The sequence below is a fragment of the Manacus candei genome, unplaced genomic scaffold (assembly GCF_025592945.1).
Source record: "Manacus candei isolate 608988 ecotype Guabito, Panama unplaced genomic scaffold, ASM2559294v1 h1tg000046l, whole genome shotgun sequence".
NCBI classification, from domain to species: Eukaryota; Metazoa; Chordata; class Aves; order Passeriformes; family Pipridae; genus Manacus; species Manacus candei.
This window is the reverse complement of record NW_026138094.1, coordinates 6,624,006-6,642,855: the sequence shown is the minus strand read 5'-3', so window position 1 is coordinate 6,642,855 and position 18,850 is coordinate 6,624,006. Positions and strand designations below refer to the sequence as shown.

The 18,850-nt window shown below is 39.8% G+C and overlaps 1 protein-coding gene across 2 annotated transcripts; it reads right to left on the bottom strand.

The window, feature by feature from the left end:
* Positions 1-4,097: 4,097 nt before the first annotated feature.
* On the bottom strand, positions 4,098-18,835 carry GATM (glycine amidinotransferase). 2 transcript variants are annotated; one of them, XM_051796632.1, is made up of 10 exons: positions 18,770-18,835; positions 18,609-18,719; positions 17,957-18,172; positions 12,529-12,724; positions 11,142-11,332; positions 9,719-9,856; positions 9,263-9,427; positions 7,283-7,346; positions 7,072-7,188; positions 4,098-5,118 (listed from the first exon to the last, which is right to left on the bottom strand). In XM_051796632.1, exons 2-10 carry the CDS (start codon positions 18,675-18,677, stop codon positions 5,006-5,008), a joined length of 1,269 nt encoding a protein of 422 aa, XP_051652592.1. In that variant the 5' UTR covers positions 18,678-18,719; positions 18,770-18,835; the 3' UTR covers positions 4,098-5,005. The 2 variants fall into 2 exon arrangements, with proteins under 2 accessions (XP_051652592.1, XP_051652591.1); XM_051796631.1 differs by having other exon boundaries at positions 18,609-18,807.
* Between the last annotated feature and the right edge of the window lie 15 nt (positions 18,836-18,850).

Here is an 18,850-nt window from a genome sequence, read left to right as displayed (position 1 = left end):
AGGAAAGACTGAGTATGTAGAACCTAGGTGGGTGAGATACCATACTTTAGAAGAAGAAGGTTAAGTATGACTTTAAAAAAACAGTTAATGCTCTCCTAAAGTCATGGAGCAGCGGAAGGGCAACCAAGCACAATGACTACTCTTTCTCCACCTCATTCCCTATAGCTGGAGGGAAAGCCCAGAAAGAATTACGTTGTCTTAAATGCTGTAAACAGACAAACCCATCCAAATCCATTAACAACTCAGCCTTCATCCCGTCACATGCAATTTTCAGAATATGCTTTTCTCCAAGTATATGCCACTGCAGCATCTGACACCCGAAACAGATGAAGATCCAAAACTCCCTAAGGTAAGTACTGGACTGGTAAAAACAAAGAAAAAAATATCACATCACTGTAGCTCTGCTCTGACACAGTAGGACAGGTGTATTATGCATCAGGAAACAACACCAATAAGATGCCAACACAGAAACACAAACCAGAATTTCTACACTTTTTTCTACATGGGAACCTGCAGAAACACACTTAGGCGTATCAGGTCTCTAAAGTATCACCCATGTAGATAACAGATAGATCAATGGCCCTGAGGGAATACCTTAGTCCCTGCCAGCTACAATCACCTTCATGTTATCCCGTCTGGGTCTCAGATAAATAGTTTCCCCCTCATTCTTGTCCTTTGAGACACAGAGGGAGCAGGGAGAGGGTGTAAACTGTTCCAGAGCATGCCTTGGATTTTGCTAGCTTATTTTTTGTGAGGCTGCCAATTAATCACACTCCCAAGCTTATGAAAATAACATAGCAGTAAAAACCAGTTTGGAAGGTTCTGTTTCTCATTCATATATTTGACTTCATTAAGTCATGAATTGTGATAATTTGCTATAAACTAATGAATGAACCACTAACTTGGGACATCATTCATTATCATGAAGCTATTTCCTGCCTGCCTAATTAAGCTCAGAGAATGCTCTAGCAGAAGGAAAGAAAAAGCAGACCCTCTTGGGAAGTGATAACCACCAGAGACAGGGGTATCCTGACATTTTCAGCACAGCTAAACACACTGGGTTTCTCCCTAGCAAGAATAAAGAGCCTCCAATAGTATGGGAGAGTGGAACAGGGAATTCAACTCTAGCAACATCTTTAACTAGCAGAAATATATGTGGACCCAACATTCAGATTTCCACCAGCACTGCATAACACCAGAGAAAAAAATATTTCCTGCAGTGGCCCTAATTTTTGATCTAAAAACCAAAACTAATTTTACACAGAGGCAAGTAGACATCAGCCTTCCCTTCTTAAGCATTAACATCACAGTTGTGGAACTGTCCACCAAGCTTTCCAGTTTGGGTTATTACTCATATAGATGCCAAGAAATGGAGCCAAAAGAGAGTGTTTTAAGCTAGAGAGCAGAAATATTCAGGAGGTACGGAAACAAGAAACAACCATTTTCTGCTTGGAAAGACACAGCTCAAAGCAACTGATTGCAGAAAACCATTCTTCCCCTCTTGCTCACTGAGTAGGGCAAACGCCCCCTCATTCCCCCAGTCTGTAGCATTGCCAACCACGAACAACAGATACACAGCAGGAAACTTTGCCTCAGAGACTTTACCTTCTCTCCACATGCTCTCTGGATTGGTGCTGGTACTTTAGGAATTGTATCTTCTCTAAAAAACAGGCACGAAGAATCCTTATTACAGGCATCTATGCAAGTACACATGCCTTCTCATGACCAGGGAGCTTACTAGAGCCGGGTTTCAGCAGCAAAATGGAAGGAAAATCCTCGTTCCCCAGGGCCCCCGCCCAGGGAGGGGTTGGCTAATTCCCTGCAGCTGAGCTGAGCCCACCCTGAAAACCTCTCTGTGCATTAGGCAACTGATTTATCATCTTTCCTTACAGCTGTAACTGATGCAGTGTTTTGGGCCTCCCAGTCAGGTCTGTCTTTCTGCTGCTTCTTTTGAGGTACCATCTATTATGGAAGCTGAAGCTGATTTTATCTGAAGCAATAGCAAGTATTTAAGGCCTTCACAGCCAGTGAAAAACAAATTATGGAGAATTCAAGTCCAGACCACATTCAGTTTGCTTTATTTACACATAAACTGCAGCCTGAAACAGAGGTGGTCAAGCACCATCATGCCTGCTTCCTCTGGCCAATAGTATCCTGCTGCCCACATGTAATTTGGCTTCATGAAATTGCTTGTAATTCAATATCAGAGAAGAAACCAAGCCCTTCTGTTTCTCACTGTAGATTCCTATTTCCAGGTCCTTGTCTAACCAAAGCCAACTATGACATAGGCTGACCTCCCTCTCTGTAAGAATAAAAATAACTTGGAAGATTATATGTGTAAGGGTTATGTGGCAGCACACACCATAACACTATTATGTATCACGTTCCCTCCATCATTCCTCTGAAGGTTGTGCTGTTTCTTTATCACTCCTGAGTGGGCTACTGGGGAAAATGGTGCTTCTTAACAGTGTTTTTCAATACATAGAGAAAGCCCAGGAGAGCTTTAAAATCTACCTTTGAACGTTTTTTTATCATTGCATTCCACTTCATAAATTCTCTCCTATAGCTGCACAATCTCCAAATAACACTGATAGGACAGAAGAAAATGTGAGACAGGGCAATTTTACATTTGGCAATACAGACATGCATATCCACCCCAGGGACATTTGTAAACATACCTGTGAATAGAGTCTTATGGTCCCTGTACTGGTGGGAAAATATTGCTGTTCCAGCAGAGATACAAACTTTGTCCTCCCTGGACTTGTGCTGCAGGAGGCTTAGACAGAATCCCACAGGGTTCCCAAATAATCCTTGCTTCTGTAGGCTGGAGCAGTTCCCAGGCACTTACTGTTTAACCATTGCTGTACCTTATGGAGTACCCAAGCATAGTTCTCTTGCAACATAACATGGAAATGGACTGACTGACTTACTGATTTATGGTCAGTGAAGAAGTCAGGTCTGAAAAAGTCTCGAAAATATTCATGTCACCAGATCGTCCTCTGTCCCACAACAATTGGTGGTAATGCCTCCTCCTGTCAGTGCATTCCTGGTAGTGTGTCTCTACAATCTGTATTCTGGCACTACTGCTGAACAGAAAGCTCATATGGAACAACTCCCTGGAATTTCTTGTTGAAGGAAAGATGACTTAAAAGACAAGTCTATTCCCAAATCAGTCAAAGCATTCATGGATTAGGTAAAAGAACTTGTATTACTGACAGCAAAAAAAAAAAAAAAAAACAAAACCCAAACATCTTCAGAAGCAGTGGTGGTATCAAAGCAGAAAGTCTTGCTACTGTGCGTAGTTTCAGATTTTAATAAAAGAGCATTTGATAAGGGATAAACAAAACAGCTGGGGAAAGGCTGAAATGTTTATAAAGTCAGAGTTTCATCTAGAACATTGTATGCAAATATAGTCTCCTTAGTCCTGGAGGCATCCAGGGTACATGTGTCTGGTTACTAATCCACACTTGGCCAGTTTCTAATGGTTTTAGCCATACCCGGTGATATCTTATGCCAAGCACAGAGACACAGACGTGATTTGGGCACTTCAGCTTGCAGAACAATGGGAAAGAGGACCTGCTGTGTGTGCTCCTCTAATGCAGCTGTCCAGCTCCAGTGCCAATATTGGAAAACATAGCCTGGTTACAGGAAGACTCAGATGAATTCCCGTTGTCCAAAGAGCCTTGATTTTAGAGAGAAAAGAGGGACCATCTCTATCCTGGTCAAGTGCTGGCAGCTGCCTAATTAGATCTTCTAATTTGGCATGTCTCAAAGCATTCTAGATTGTTGATATTCGACCAGTTTAGCCCTACCCAACTCTAAAGTATGGACATACAGCTTATACCTGTATGTCCTACCTGACACCTTTTCTGTCAAGGTGCACTGCATTGTAAAAGTAGTTTCCTCCACATTCTCTTAAGAAACATCTATTAGTGTTACTTTCCCCCCCCAGTCATACTTATGTGAAAAACAGAAGTAGAAACATACCATATGAACAACACACTACAAAGGTTTTCTGCATTGTACAAGTGTCTGTTACGTGTTGTATTTTGTCTCCATCCAGACATTTCATACTTAGTCATTTTCAGAAAAACAAATTGAGAATGCAAAAAACTTTATTAGCATAAAAAGTACATAGTCAGTAATCAGTACTCAAATTCCTTCATGGCATCTGGCATGTTTTGATACATCTTTCTGTATCTGGTACAGCTGAAGGAAGACAGGCGTGTAAGGTGTCAGAAGTTTAAGGTTAGGAGGGCTAGTCCTTGGGGTTTTGTTTTGTGCCTTTTTTTAAGTTATGTAAACAACTCAGTGTGAAACCTGTACAAGCAGAATAAAAGTTAAATAAAACCCAAATTCAGCAATACAAAAAGCAATATAAAAAAGTATTCAGGTGCATGACATGCATCAGAAGAAAATGCAGAAGTACATGGCAAGTGAACATGTCTTAGAAGTTAGATCATACTGGAAACTCTCCGTAAATATCTGTATGGCTCAACGTGAAAAACATTATAAAATTACTTGGTTCCATAAGAGATCTATACAGTTGCATCTGTTTTAACTTCATGAGACATGAATATATTAGGAAAAAAAGTGATTAAAAGGAATAAGGAAAGTTTACTCAAGTTTCACATTTCAAGCTGCCTATTTGATAGAGTAACTAGATAGAGGTAGATATCCAATATTAGTGGCCAAGCTATTCTAACAAGGCCTTTTAGCTGTTTTGTCAAGCTTTTACATTCAAAGCCAACGTGAAAAGGCTTCATAGATGAAGGATGTCTTTCAAAAAGGCAGCCAGAAAACCTGTATTGCTGATGGAAGTAGTTTCAATTATCCTGCTGAAAGTCAAGGGTATTTAAGAATGAAACATTTACCAGACCACTGTGAGGACACCACTGATCAAGCACTAGAGCTCATGCAGTCATTTTAGCAAAAGTGACATTGATTTGTTCATTTCCTATGCCTATTTTAGAAGCTGAACCACTGCTACCTATTTGGTTCCTAACTAGTCAAAATAAGACTGCAGGGTCCCACGGCGGCGGATGTCGCACGTCCAGCAGTGGAAACCACCTCCCAGTGAATTGGCGTGGCGAATATTCACCTTAATCGTGGAAATGCCTGAAAGAAACATACAGTGCATACTTGAAAATTAAAACCTCAAATTCATGTGGCGAGCTCTGATTGGAACAGTAGATAATAGTTTATCAGATCATACGGCTAGATGTAAGTAGGGAAGGTATTTCCTACTTGTTTGTTAAGAATTTATTTTCCCAGATTCTAGGCGGAGAACAAACTGGGAACATAGCTGGCTTGTTTATTCCAGCAATACCCTTAGGTGTATACAGTGCCTGGAGCACAGCCAGTGTTTGATGTGTTATGATGCGCCAGTAATATAAAGATAAAATCAGTTTGTGCAGTGTGTGAAGAATTAGCTGAAATTCTGCTACAATATATGATCAGGGCACATTTGCATAAATCTGTGTATTTATGGCTCAGACACTGAATGTGCTCTTTCAAGTGCCTTTCAAGGACAGATGTATTCAAAGTAGATAGTTCTGAGTCCCTCTTTCTCTGAAAGCAAAAAGAGACTCTTACACTTAGTACCTAGGTTAAGCTTCCTCCCACTTCTTTTCAGCTCTGATGTTTCAGCTGTGGCTCAGCTTACACAAAGCCCTGACAGCTAGACTAGGATCAGAAGACTTCTCTGTTGCAAAGTTGGCCTTTTTGCTTCTTGGTACTTTCAGGATCAGCTCAGTGGAATCTATCACCCAGACCAGTAATAGTTTTTTCTCAGTAGACCCATCTCAGTCCTAGGAACTTACTGACTGCTGGAGTTTATTTAGAACTTACACAGACTGTGAAGTTCAAGTGCAAAAGATAAGCCATGATTAGCACTAGTTGCCTCATTTTTAAAGTACTTTCAATCATTTATAAATCCTCAACTCCTTGGTCATGTAGCAAATTAAAGCCATCTAAGACTGAGAAGTTAAGTGATTCACTAAAGGGTGTATAGTCAGTCTTTAAAAGCACCTTAAAACATTGAATAGCATGGTTCTCACCTGCAATCATCTCAGATTTAAGGGAAGCTTCAATAAGGGCACTCACACCCATGGCATCAAACCTTCTTCTAGGTTCACAGTTGCTATCTTCCACATTTGGATCATTTTCTCCTTCCCATAAATTTTCTCCCTTTTAAAGAGTCTTCTGCTACTGGGAAGTATTATCTTTTATTCTACAATGATCTCTTACTTCCCCTGACTTCTCATCTACCCACAAGTCTTCATTCTACCCCATCAACTTTTGCATCACCACATACTCATCCTTCAGCAATAGTCAGCTGTAGCATCAAGCAATCTGGCTACTCTCTTACTAACCAACTATGAGCCAGAAGTAGAACTACCTACATCTTTGCTCCCAGCACCATGGAAGCAGACAAATTAACTGCATGAGCACAGACTTTTAAGTCCATATTATTTGTCCTTGCAGCGAGCTGTGCATAATAGGACTTAGAGATTTTATGTCTAATAACATTTCTCCTGTCACTGCATATCTAAAGGAATTCCATGCTATCATGAGGTTATATCTCACAGGACTGAGATACTCCATAAATGAGCAGAAATACCTGGGTTAAGTGGTATTGACAGTTTAAAGTACAATGAGTTTGAAACTAGAAAAATCTGAAAGTATTTTGGCAATGAGGGATAGTAAGCTCAACATCACTGAGCAATATGTGCACCCAACCTCCCCAAGACAGATTTTGACCCTAAACTGAGCAGACAGTTTACATTAAAAAAGCTCATTCAAAAGCTTGCTAGTAATAACTTCAGTTGCTACTCATACCTTGATTTGCTGGAAGTGATAGGGGGCAGAAGCAGCCCATATTCATATGACTGAAGTATTCAGGAGAAAAATCACTGCATGATTCTTACTTACTAACCCAAAAGTTTGAATACCTTTTCCAGTGCTGTCTGCTTTGACTATTTTAAGTGAAACCTCCATTTACCCTGATGTGCATAGCTGGTATCATGATAATTTTATTTTAGGTATATGTACAAGTACATTAGGACATACCTAGCTTTTCAAACATCTTCTGAGTCGATGTCTCATTGGCATCCACCATCACACGTTTCTCATCCAGCATCAGGACATTCATGGAGAGCCATTTAGAAGACATCCACAGTGGGTGATCTAAACACATGAGAATCAACTTGGTATGTACCAATGTTGCCCCATATTAATACTTTTCAGAACACTCTTGGAATCCATAGAAAAGTGAATATACCATCTGGGATGAGTGGCACTGGAGGTTGGATCACAGTCCAGCCAGCCTTCTTGAAGAGCTCAATCTGAAAGAGCAATTTAATTACATTCTCAAGAGTGTATTTAGAGTATTAAGTCCTCCAACTTATGTCATTTTCTCAGGCTATTTCAATATGCATGACATCCCATTCCCTCAGTTCACTATTCTTGCCCTCATTCAAGTTTCATCTACAAACCCGATTTTCATACAAGCACCTTTTTAAAGCCTTTTTAAACTTTGCATACCAATAGCATTTATTTCTTTGCATACCTAGCATTTATATATGCTAGGTATACTAATATATGTTAAAGACAAAAAGTAGCACATGCAGTTTGGAGCCTGTTAAGTAAATATATTAGTAACAGCACAAACATATTAAAATCTTTATTTTCAGTATAGTTTCTTCCCATATGATTGTAAAATCCATTTATATGAATCACACAGGCATTTATAAAGCCCATCAGAAATAACACATGAAAATACCTTTCCATCATGCTTCATGAGAAACTTAATATGCAGGTTATTTAACAAAGGGAACAACGTAAAGGCATCCTAAGTAATAATTTGTGTCTCTAAGAACTACACAATTAAGTTAAAAATAAGAGGAGGATAATTTGGCTAAGGAGAATTGACTTTTCAACTTCGCTGTCTGAGTACTTGGAAGAGCTCTTCATTCAAGTGTTACCACGAGGCGGAGCTCTGATCCCAAACACTCAATAACCAGCCTGGCCCGCAAGGGTTTTAAAGAAAAGCTCCCTTTCATCCGCACCATTCAAGAAAAGCTCCCTTTCATCCACACCATTCACACCCCCCCCACCGCTTCCTGGTCATCCAGAACTGCCAAGTCAGTTTTTATGAAAGCAAGCTGCATCTATCTTTTCTATCTGCACAGACTGCCATTTTCTGTGAAAAAAGTCCCAGCACGCGGGTTTAACACAGGAAGGCCAAGAACCTCCTCTTGCAAGTAAGATTACAAAAAAAAAAGCAATGGAAAGGAAAAGGGGAGGGAAAAAACTATGATTGTTTTAAAAATTATATTCTCAGAATGGATATTAAAAGAGGCAGTAATTCAATTAGACCATTTGCATTGAAACCACTTGCTGAGAAGAGACTAACACTGCTTCCAAGAGCTGTGCACATGGCTCCATAATCTCTGTGGCACACAGCTCTATCCCACAGACTCAGGATCAGCTCAGCTATTCCCATGTGGTTGTACAGCTCCTGAAGTCATGGGGATCCTCACAAAAATCCTCCAGCACTGCAGTACAGGTAACATGACTGTACCAGAGACGAGCTCTTACTATCTGGAAGGCTTTCTCTTCTGATTGTGCTCTTCAGCAATAGTAGCTTTTTCTCAAAGTGTAGTAGCAGGTTTTACATGTCTCTCCTTTTTCCTGCTCTGCAGGATGTATTTCTTGCTCAGTTATTCAAAGCTGAATGCCTGAGCCACTACCAGCTTTCTGCCATTGGTTCAAACAACACTAAAGGAGAGGCTTCCAAAATAGGAATGAGAAGGGAGATCACTCTGAGTAGCAGAAACCCTCATTTTCTCCTTGGATTCAATTAAAGTATTTAAGTAATGAAAGTGTTTGGAGAAGTAGTAGTATATCCTAGGGACTTGCTTTGATACATTATTACAAACTGGATTACTGCCATCATATTTAACCGTGGACAGAGAAAGAAACACACAGCACGTCCACTTACATTCACACTAAGAAAGCACAAAGAGCTGCAGCAGAAAACTGAGGAAGAACAATGGTCATTGCACTGCTGAGAAAGTTCTGGAGTCAAGATCCAGATACATCTATAAGTTCCTGAACAACCGCCTGGGTTCTATTTCAATTCAATAATTTAATATTATTCAAGTGTATATAAAATAAACGTGTGGAAAAGTAATTACCCAGGAGGGAACTAATCCAGCTGGGTCCTTTTTAAACACTTTCTCCTCTTCTATAGTCTTACCTGGTGGCAGGGACGGTCTGGGTTAGAGAGCACAAGACCAGGTCCAATGATGTTAAAAGTGGCATCAATGTGCATAGGGTTAGGATCCTTAAAGGATATTATATGCACTCTGTAGTCTGGTGCAAGATGTCGCCTCATCCATTCAATACCCATATAGTTTGTAACCTGAAAACAGGACAAAGGAAGTTTCACTGGGCTAGACTATAAGCTGCATCCAAGTTTAGTTTGTCTAAGGTTTTACTTCATCAAATATTCAAAGCCAAAATAATAGAGAAGTTTGTGCCTTTAGCTAACCCCTTAGCTGGAAGATAGTCTTACCCCGTATATCAAACATTCTATGAATAGCAATTTCTTCTGTCAGCACTCTTATTTTAATGCTGCTCAGGAATTTAAAAAGATACAAAGTAGCAATCATTAAGCTAGACAGCAAAACCATTGAAAGAAAGCTTTGTTTACCTGGCTCCTTTGTACAAAGATATCTCTTCCAGCTCTAATGAAGTCAGCGGCATCAAAGCATGGCTCAAATTCAGTAGTTACAAATTTTCCCTGAGCAGCCAGTTTATGCCTGTCTTCAACAGAGTGGATTGGATAGTTCTAGTTGTAGAAAAAGTAATAACAACTTTAGGTTGGAGAGGTTAAGGGAAAGTTTTTAAATTATTTGCTACTGAAGAGTATTTTGAAACTAAGAAAATATGTTAATATTGATAGCTAGTATGTTCCTTGGAGGTGTTTTTATTTACTTGTTATAGAATAAAAAAGAAAACCTAAACGTGGATGTGTAAGGGAAAGGTTTTAAGCACATTCAAGACCAGCTGATAAGAGACAATAGTTATACCAAGAAATTAATTGCTCTTCAGAACCCCTGTCTTGATAATATTCTGGTTTCTGGATCTGAAGTGTTCATTACCAGTGGAGTTTAACTATCAGTCCAACATATCACTGCACAGGGACAGCAATACTGATATTGCTATTCCTAAGAAAAGTGGGCTCCCTGCTTTCCCACATTTTTAAAATGGAACAGTACTTCAAACTAGAAGGTAGATCTTCATTATATCAAATAATTTTAAAATGAAACAGGGCAATTAAGAACAAGTGGGGTGTAAAACCCAGCACAAATTAAAAAATCCCAACTAAGTGGTTTCTGTGATTTAGAACAGGCTCTGGAAGTTTTCTGGCAGATTACTCTAAGGTAATTTTTTTTTGTTAACAAAGACTTCTCTGTATCATTGATGTCACTGTTCCCAGAAAAAGTCATAATCATTCCACAACTAGTTTACTGCATTTATTGTAAATGCTATTACCAAGGTCCCAATGCATTTGGGGACCTATAGGAAACTACCACAATTGTCCAAGTAAAAATTATTAGAAAAAGATTAAGATACTATTCACTTAAAAATTTTGATGGTAAATACTCACGGTTTTGATCCTCCACTATTTTACGTAACTTTCAAAATACTCATCTTCATGCAAAACAAGTATTATGAGCTGGATTTTTTCTGTGACAAAATATGTATTCTTTACCACTTTCCTGCACTCAGGATATATGGACATTCTCAGGGAATCTTAATTCTTTAAAGTAGTCTCTGTGATGTGTTTTTAGCATTCCTTCCTCCTTAGTAATGCTCAGTTACAGCCCGTAACCAAAACAATTCAAAGCAGAAGAATTCAATAGACACAACTTCCTGTTCCTTATTCCCTAACTGCACACACTTAGTTTCAGCTGGAAAGGCTACAGCATGTTTGCAAACACTAGAAAAAACCACAGATCTCCAGAGTTGTACCATTCCCCTCCTCCAGTATTGTGAAACCTCAGGTTGAAATTATCAACAAAATTCTTTGTAATGAGAACTGAAGTTCTAAAGGAAAATTAGAGCAGTACCTGATCATAGAGTTCATCTGCCATTGTGGGTTTAGGGGCAGTTGTCCACTTAGCACCACTGTTGAAATAATCTTTGATTAGTCGTCTATATGCCCTGTACTCAAAGAACCGAGCACGCCAAGCCATTGGTGCTTCAATAATTTCATTTCCCACCACTAACAGGATGTCTCTTGGCATGGCAGCATACATACCTGAAAGGGAAATGGCCATTAACTTATGAGAAAATTATGCTTTTCTCAGCTCTTTCAGCTTATTCATTTTTTACCCTCCTTTTTACCATTACTTCTACTTCTATGGCAAAAATCATCATTAGCAAAGTCAGGAAACCAGCACATAATATTGGGTGCTTACATTCTTCAGTAATTTTTCAAAGTGACATTTTTTTGTTCAAAATACATGCAACTTTTGCCACAAAGCCTCACTCACAACAAATTCACAGCCAGAAGAAAGCCATCCACCATCAAGCTTCCACTGTGTAATTTGGTTAATGAAAATTAACTAGACAAATGCTTATGATTTACCCAGATGACTTTAAAAGGTGATGATGGGTAGCAAATTTTCCAAGTGAACATCATTTCTTTATATACAATCGTTTTAAAAAGTAGTAGTACCAAAGAGGAATTTGATGGAACACAGAACCTGTGCAGGAAGTACTCCCATTACACTTTTCATTAACATTATCTGTTCCCTAATTAATTTTAATTCCCCTAGAACAACTTAACAACACATTTGACGTAAAAGGAGCCTGAGGACTACACTTGGAAAGTTGAGCATGAGCCAGTGTGCTCTCACTGCAGACAATAAAAGCCATATGGTGCTACACATGGAGGAATGTGGACAGTAGGTAGAGACATTCAGATTTCCTTGATACTAGCAAGGATGTCCCTGAAAAAAAACTGTTGCCTCCAACTATTTTGGCCTCTATAGTTTAAGATGGATCCAACCCTAGGATCCAATGAAGAGCTGTCATGACAGCAGGAGGCCTTATAGCATTTGACCTGTCATGTGGCAAGTAGAGGACAAAGCAGTAACAGTTTACAGCTGCTTTGAGGGCCATTAAACATGACAGATGAACACTTCTTGGCAGTGGCAGCGACAACACAGAAAGGGAATCTGGCAACAGATGCTGGTGGGGGAGTTCAGGTTAGTTATCAGGTAAACTTCTGCCATCTGGAAATCCGTGCAGCACTGAAGCAGGTCAGCAAACCAGGAGGCAGAATCTCCATCCCTGAAGATCTTTCAAGTCATAGCTACACAAAGCCATCACTGACCTCACTTAATGCTGGCAACAATCCTGCTCCTAGCAAGAAGGCAGACTAGATGACAACCAAAATGTCTCAGGCAAGGGCTAAACAGATAAGACCTTCAACAATGGAAGAATATTTACCTGTAGACTCAAAATCAGGTGTTTTATACTTCACAGACCAGTCAATTGGATCAGGCCTCTTGACAATAACACCTTCTCCTTTCAAAATATTGCACATCTCTTCAATTTCAGCAATAGCTTTTTTTAAATGGTCTTTGGGGAAACTCTGGCCTCCAAATTTCTGATAAAATCCCCAATACTTCTCATACGTGTTGGCCTAAAACAAAAGGACATGTAAGTGACAAAGAATAAGCATCAGTTATTTTGGAGTGAAATAGATGCCCAAGACACAATTCTTACTGTTCAAATTTTCTTGCTCTTGACCCTAACACATTGGAGTGTGCCTTACATCCGATTCTTGCAATATTTTGAAGAGTTCCTAAGAATTGTTCATGTCCTGCTGATTCTTTTAAAATAAAAGGAGAGGAGGGGGCAGGGGGAAAAAAAAAAAAAAAGGAAGGGAGAAGTGTCAATATTTTGTAAATTCTCAATTATTGCCTGGTTGAGAATCCTTATCCTAGCCCTCTGCCATCTTTATTTTTTACCTTTGCAACTTCTATTTTTCTACTTATACACACCATCAGCAAGGTTTCACTGTGTAGTTGTGTCCAGTCACTAAACTTATGTAAGTGCAGGTGTCAGTCTAGTTGTGAGGGGCTGATGTGTTCACAAATACTTATATACAGTGACAAAGTATGAGCTGTGTGTGCTGAGCAGGCTCATTGAACCAGCAGATTGCTTCAATGCTGCTAATGGACTGCACAGGCAGCATGATGCCCAAGAAAAAAAGTCCTCTGAGGAACAGCAGGAAAAAAGGGAAACCCATTCCGGAATATGAAGAAGTGAGTACACATTTGATTTCCACCTGCAAGTTTAGTCTGACTTTTAGACAGGATTTTCAGGACATTTCATTTCCTCGTCCACTTCCTCTGTTTTTGGATATAGATGGATCAGTAAGTTAAGCTACTTGTTTCTATTGATAGGAAAACTATTCTAAATAGTGTAATAAATATTTCTTCCTCTCTTTAGCCATATCCCTACAGAAAGCCTTATTGTTAAACCACAGATGAAAACCAAGAGACTACGTTACACTTCAGTTAGTATTTAGTGACTAGTATTGCCAAGTGGCCATGGAAGATTTGGTCCTTATCACAGCACACCTGTACAAACACACCAAGCATGGCAAACACTATAGACTCTGCTATTAAATAAGGCCTTACAGATATGTTTTTATATTAAACCAACCTTGAGTTCATCTCCAAAATGCAAACATCTGTAGTTGCCTTGTTAAAACCTCCCTTCAGTACTGTCACAATGGTGACATCAGGAATTCTAAAGCCATCCCAAGTACAGGTAACATGCCTTGTTGGCTAGAAGGGGCCATACTTCAGGTACAGCAGCAGTCTAGAAGATGCCAAAGATACTAAATTCACCTGTCAGGGTTGGATTAAAGCAAATACAACATTTACAGGCCTAAATCCTCTGCTGAAATCCTGTGATAGTCTTCTCAAATTAAAAACAAATTCAAAATAATGTCCTAGTTCTCATGGGTAAGAAAATCCAGACATCCAAAACAAATGATGCTGCTTCAGTTCAATGTATCCATTGTTTCTCTATCACGTCAGTGTTAGCAGAGATGCAAGTGCAAGGAGCCCTTCTGGAATGACAGCAGGAGTCAGGGACAGGTAAGCAAGTGGTGAGGCCTTCTTTTTACCAGAGTCCATCCCATCCAAGCAGCATGAAGGACAGCAACGGGGTGCAGAAGAACCTGCTCCTCCAAACATGAGGTTCTGTCCCGACACTGCAGTCCTGATACCTCCCAGAGAGTGATGTTCTCAACAAAAACCATGCAATAAAGTTCCTTTTGTGTTAGCACTGTCAGTGCTAACCTGCCTGAGCAGGCAGGGCCATTCATCTGAAGGTATGCCTGTTCCCCTTTAACAATTGAGGCTATCCACTCTATTCTCTACTATTTCTGGGTATTTGCCCTCATGTTACACAAGTGAGAGAGAAGAAAGAAGATTCAACCTTAACATTTACACAGAGAGCCCCAGAATGGGCATCCTGCTCCTCCAATACTGAAGCTTCTTCCCATCCCTCCTGAAGGAATTTATTCTTCTTCTATAAGTGAGCTCTTGGGTAAATTGATCACCTCAAACTTGCCAGCTGGTCAGAAGTCACATGGAGATCACGTGAAGTGCTTAGCATTCCTATGGAAACATGTTCTGCTAATGAGATAAATTCGTCCTATGAAGTGAAGCAAGCTATTTTCAGAGCCAGCCATGATGTATGTGAATATCATCATCCCCAAGAGGTGCAGCTCCTCTCTTTATGTGTGTCTTCTAGTACTGATTTTTTTCAAACCTGAGAAACCATACAATGGCATAATCTTGAAATTACAACAGAGTAACACCACTCATATTCCCTATATTCTGAATATCTGGGAAAAGGGTGTATGGCTGGGACACGTATTCCATGCCAAATCAGGGTTGAGATTTCAGGTCCCTTTGATTATATACATACAAGTCAGTTCAGACTCTTCAAAAGGTACCATGGCCAGGACATAGAAAAGGAACTGAGAGTACCTGAGACACTGCAGCAACATTTGAAACAAACTCACTCTTTTTAGAGAGCAATTTAAGCGATGCTGTGAGGAAAGATTGTCTATAAGAAACAGAATTGCTCCCAAGAGTTGCTATATATTTTAAACATTTTTTTGTGGAAAATAATTAACATTATCAAGATGTACCTTAAAACTAGTAATGACAGTTATTAAATTAAGAGCATTGAAACAGAAATTCAAATCAGAAGTCTTTTTGTCTAATTCAGTGGTAAACACACTCCCATATTCTCACTCAAGATATAGTGACCTGTATTAATAATACCTCTTCACCAAAAATGCATCATTATTCACAAAATATACTGAAAAGCATTGAGTACAAAGCTATAAAGTTCAACTGCTTCACTAAGTGTTAACTGCTTCAGAAAACTTCAGAAGTCTCAATTGTGAGATTTTTCACTAAAGTGCTATTTCAAAAAAGGACATCTTCCTAATTAATGCAGTTGTTCACCTCCTTGTTAAGATTCCCTATGTTTCCAAATAGTGTATTTACCTCTACATAACCTACATAGACCATTTCAAACCCTGAAAAGGATATGCAATAGTGTCACCTCATTGATATTCATCAGATATGCAGGGCTCTCTATTCAATTCCTTCCTTCCTCCTTCTTATGCCAAGCACAGCAGTCTCACATCACAGCAAAAGGATTTGTGTATACCAAAACCATGTCCCAAAGTACAAGAATGCTGAATGCAGACATGCTTCCTGCATTTAAATATTTGGTAAATAAACCTGCATACAATCTTAAACTGAACCTCAACACAAGCATTCACCAAACTCTTATGATTTGAGATATATTCTTTAAAGTGTCTCAGGTCCAAAGCTTCAAATTTTCCTTATGAGAATCAAATTCATTAGTTTCAAACTGCAGTTTTTATAACCTGTGACCCTCATGCATACTTGGCAGATGGCATGTGAAACACATGAACCCTACTATTGCTACTCAGAGGGGCAGGAACAGGGATTTCTGGCTATGGTATTACACTGGAGCAACACACACATACACACCTTATCTTTCAGCCATATGGAGATTTGAACAATAATTCATCTGTTAATTAATAGTAATAGTCAAGGAAGGACCGAACTGCTGTTTGAATTTCTCAGCAACATCCCCCAGGTAGTTACTGCTGCAGTTTCTACAGCAAAATTTACGACAAAAGCAGAGAAAATTAGAGGAAACTACATCTCAGCTGGCATGGTCTGTTCCCAGTACCTGCTGTGGGCTTGGCAGTTGACATGAAGCAAAGCTAAAGCATGCTTTAACCCAAGGTTAAGGTATTGGAATTGCAGAGGTAATCCTGTCCTTTGACATTCCTCATTGAGCTTTTGATATCACACGTATGAGAAAGTGAAGTTCTGATCTCATATGAGTAGTTATAGCCTAATAGGCAGTAAAACCTGTATAGCATGTCACACTTCAGCAAGTTAGACACTTGAACTATTTTTTCTGGCACTAAAGCAAGCCCTTGGCCCCTACTCAAGAACAGAATTTTGCTTCACTGAATGTCACAATGTAAAAAAGTTAGACATTTTTTTCCTTACTCCTCCTGTGCATTCATTATGTCAGTGTTCTATAGATGCATATACATACACTCGTATATTAGAAATGCTAACACTTGTTCACTTCTTTCTCTGAAGCTGATAGAATGTCTTTGGAGTGTCTGAAAGAGGATGCCAGAGATTGGTAACTGAGCTGCAGCTTTCAAGGAGTAAATAAAAGTCATAATGAAGTCAGTAGTGAAGCTTTCATTGTGCTCACTGGCACAAGATGTCATCTCAAATGTCCCAGTGTAAGTCAAATGATTACTCTGCTGTCTGGGCATTAGAACTAACAAGCTGAAGAAATTCATTCACACTCCTTCAACCAGTTCTGCCCAGAATCATAGCCCAGATTCTAAAAAAAAAAAAAAAAAAAAAAAAAAAGAAATAGAAACATAAAAAGAGCTAAGAGAAGTCTTCTCCACTAGTACATCTCAAACTTCTCCGAGATGACCATTTCCAGCACTTTAAATATATTTTCGGTATCTTTGTTTGCCATTGGCAGAAATATTATCCCAGCTCATTTTGCTGTGATAGCCATGGATTACATGCTTCCCTGGAGAGAGTGCTGTACTGTAACAATGAAAGAGAATGATTCAAGAGCATCCCACAAATGCAGGTAACACACATATACAGCAACTTTGAAGTCCAGGTAAAGTATTCAAAAATCTGAGGCAAGCCCATTGTTTGAATGTTACTGTTTAAAATATATGATTTCAGAGAGCACAGAAACACAGATTTATTTAGGTTGCTGTTTCAGTTTTAGGCACAGAAAAAATCTTGAAAAACAGAAGAGTATGTATTTCCACACAATACTGGCTGTAGCACACAGGAGTTGCAGTGAGCTACTTCAGAGCTATTTAATACAGTAGTCCCACTAGTCCACAGCTATAGACTTTGATTTTTCACAGACTATTAAGTAGAAAATTACACTTTTTTTTTTTAAAGTGGTAACCCTACTTAGTTTCAAGCCAAATTAAAGTTTTATTACCTCAAAAGCTAGTGTGTATACTTTGATAGCATCAGATCTATATAACTAGAGCAAATTGCACATATTAGAGATTCTCTCTATTAGTGACTTCGGTTAAAACAGCTCATTCAGTTAAAAGTGAAAAGAAAAAGCACATCCCTCACCAACATGGCTATACTGTAAAGTTTCACAGATATAAACAACTACTTTGAAAGAAGAATCCTCAAGAGTGAACATCATACCTTGTACACTTAAGCAAATTGTATGTATAAAACCCACATCATTTTCTATTTAAGTGTATTTTTTTTTTATTGCTTACCTTAACTTCCACAGAAAAAGGTGGGACGCAAGCATTTTCAGCTCTTCCCACAATGACCTCTTCCAGTGGGTCCCATTCATTGTATGAGCAAACAAGACAGTCTTTAGGCACAGGGCTGGTAGCCTTGTCATCGGCAGCACAGGTGTTCTGGGAGGCCGTGGCTGCCTGGGTGCTCTGGAAAGTTCGCTGCACCCATCCTGTAAAGACTCTTTGTAGCTTAAAATAAAAACGAGAATAAAAATTATACTTCCCTTACAAAAGGCAAAAAGTGATGGTTCAGCCCACAAGTGCCTTAACACTGTAATCCCAAAGGAACATACCCTATTTGGAGCATTAACAGAAGCACAGCTTGTTACAGCCGCTCTAACTTATTCACAGCCTACTAGACGCTTCAAGGACATTTTGCCTTTTAAAACGCACTCAGTTTAGAAGGGTAATGACACAGAAGCACAGCTCTGACAGTGGCGACTGGAGTCACTGAACTCTGCGCTGCTGAGCCGGGTGGATGCTGGGCGAGCCTCAGTCAGAGGACCCCGCAGCCGTCCCGCACCCTCTTGCCACCACTCGGAGCGCCCCGACTAAGTGGCCACACAGGACCCCGTCCCCCCGGGGCATCCTCAACCCCACCAGCCCCCAGCGCGGCGGCACCAACCCGTGAGCCGATGTAATGCGCCGCTTCGGCTCCGCGGCTTCCCCCGCGCAAGCACCGCACTCGCAGCATCTCTGCTGGCAGGACAGCGCAGGACAGGACAGCTCAGCTTAGCTTAGTGTAGCTTAGTTTAGCTTAGCTTAGCTTAGTTTAGCTTAGCTTAGTTTAGCTTAGCTTAGCTTAGTTTAGTTTAGCTTAGCTCGGCTCGGCTCCGCGCCCACCCTCGGGACTGCGCGCCGCGCCCG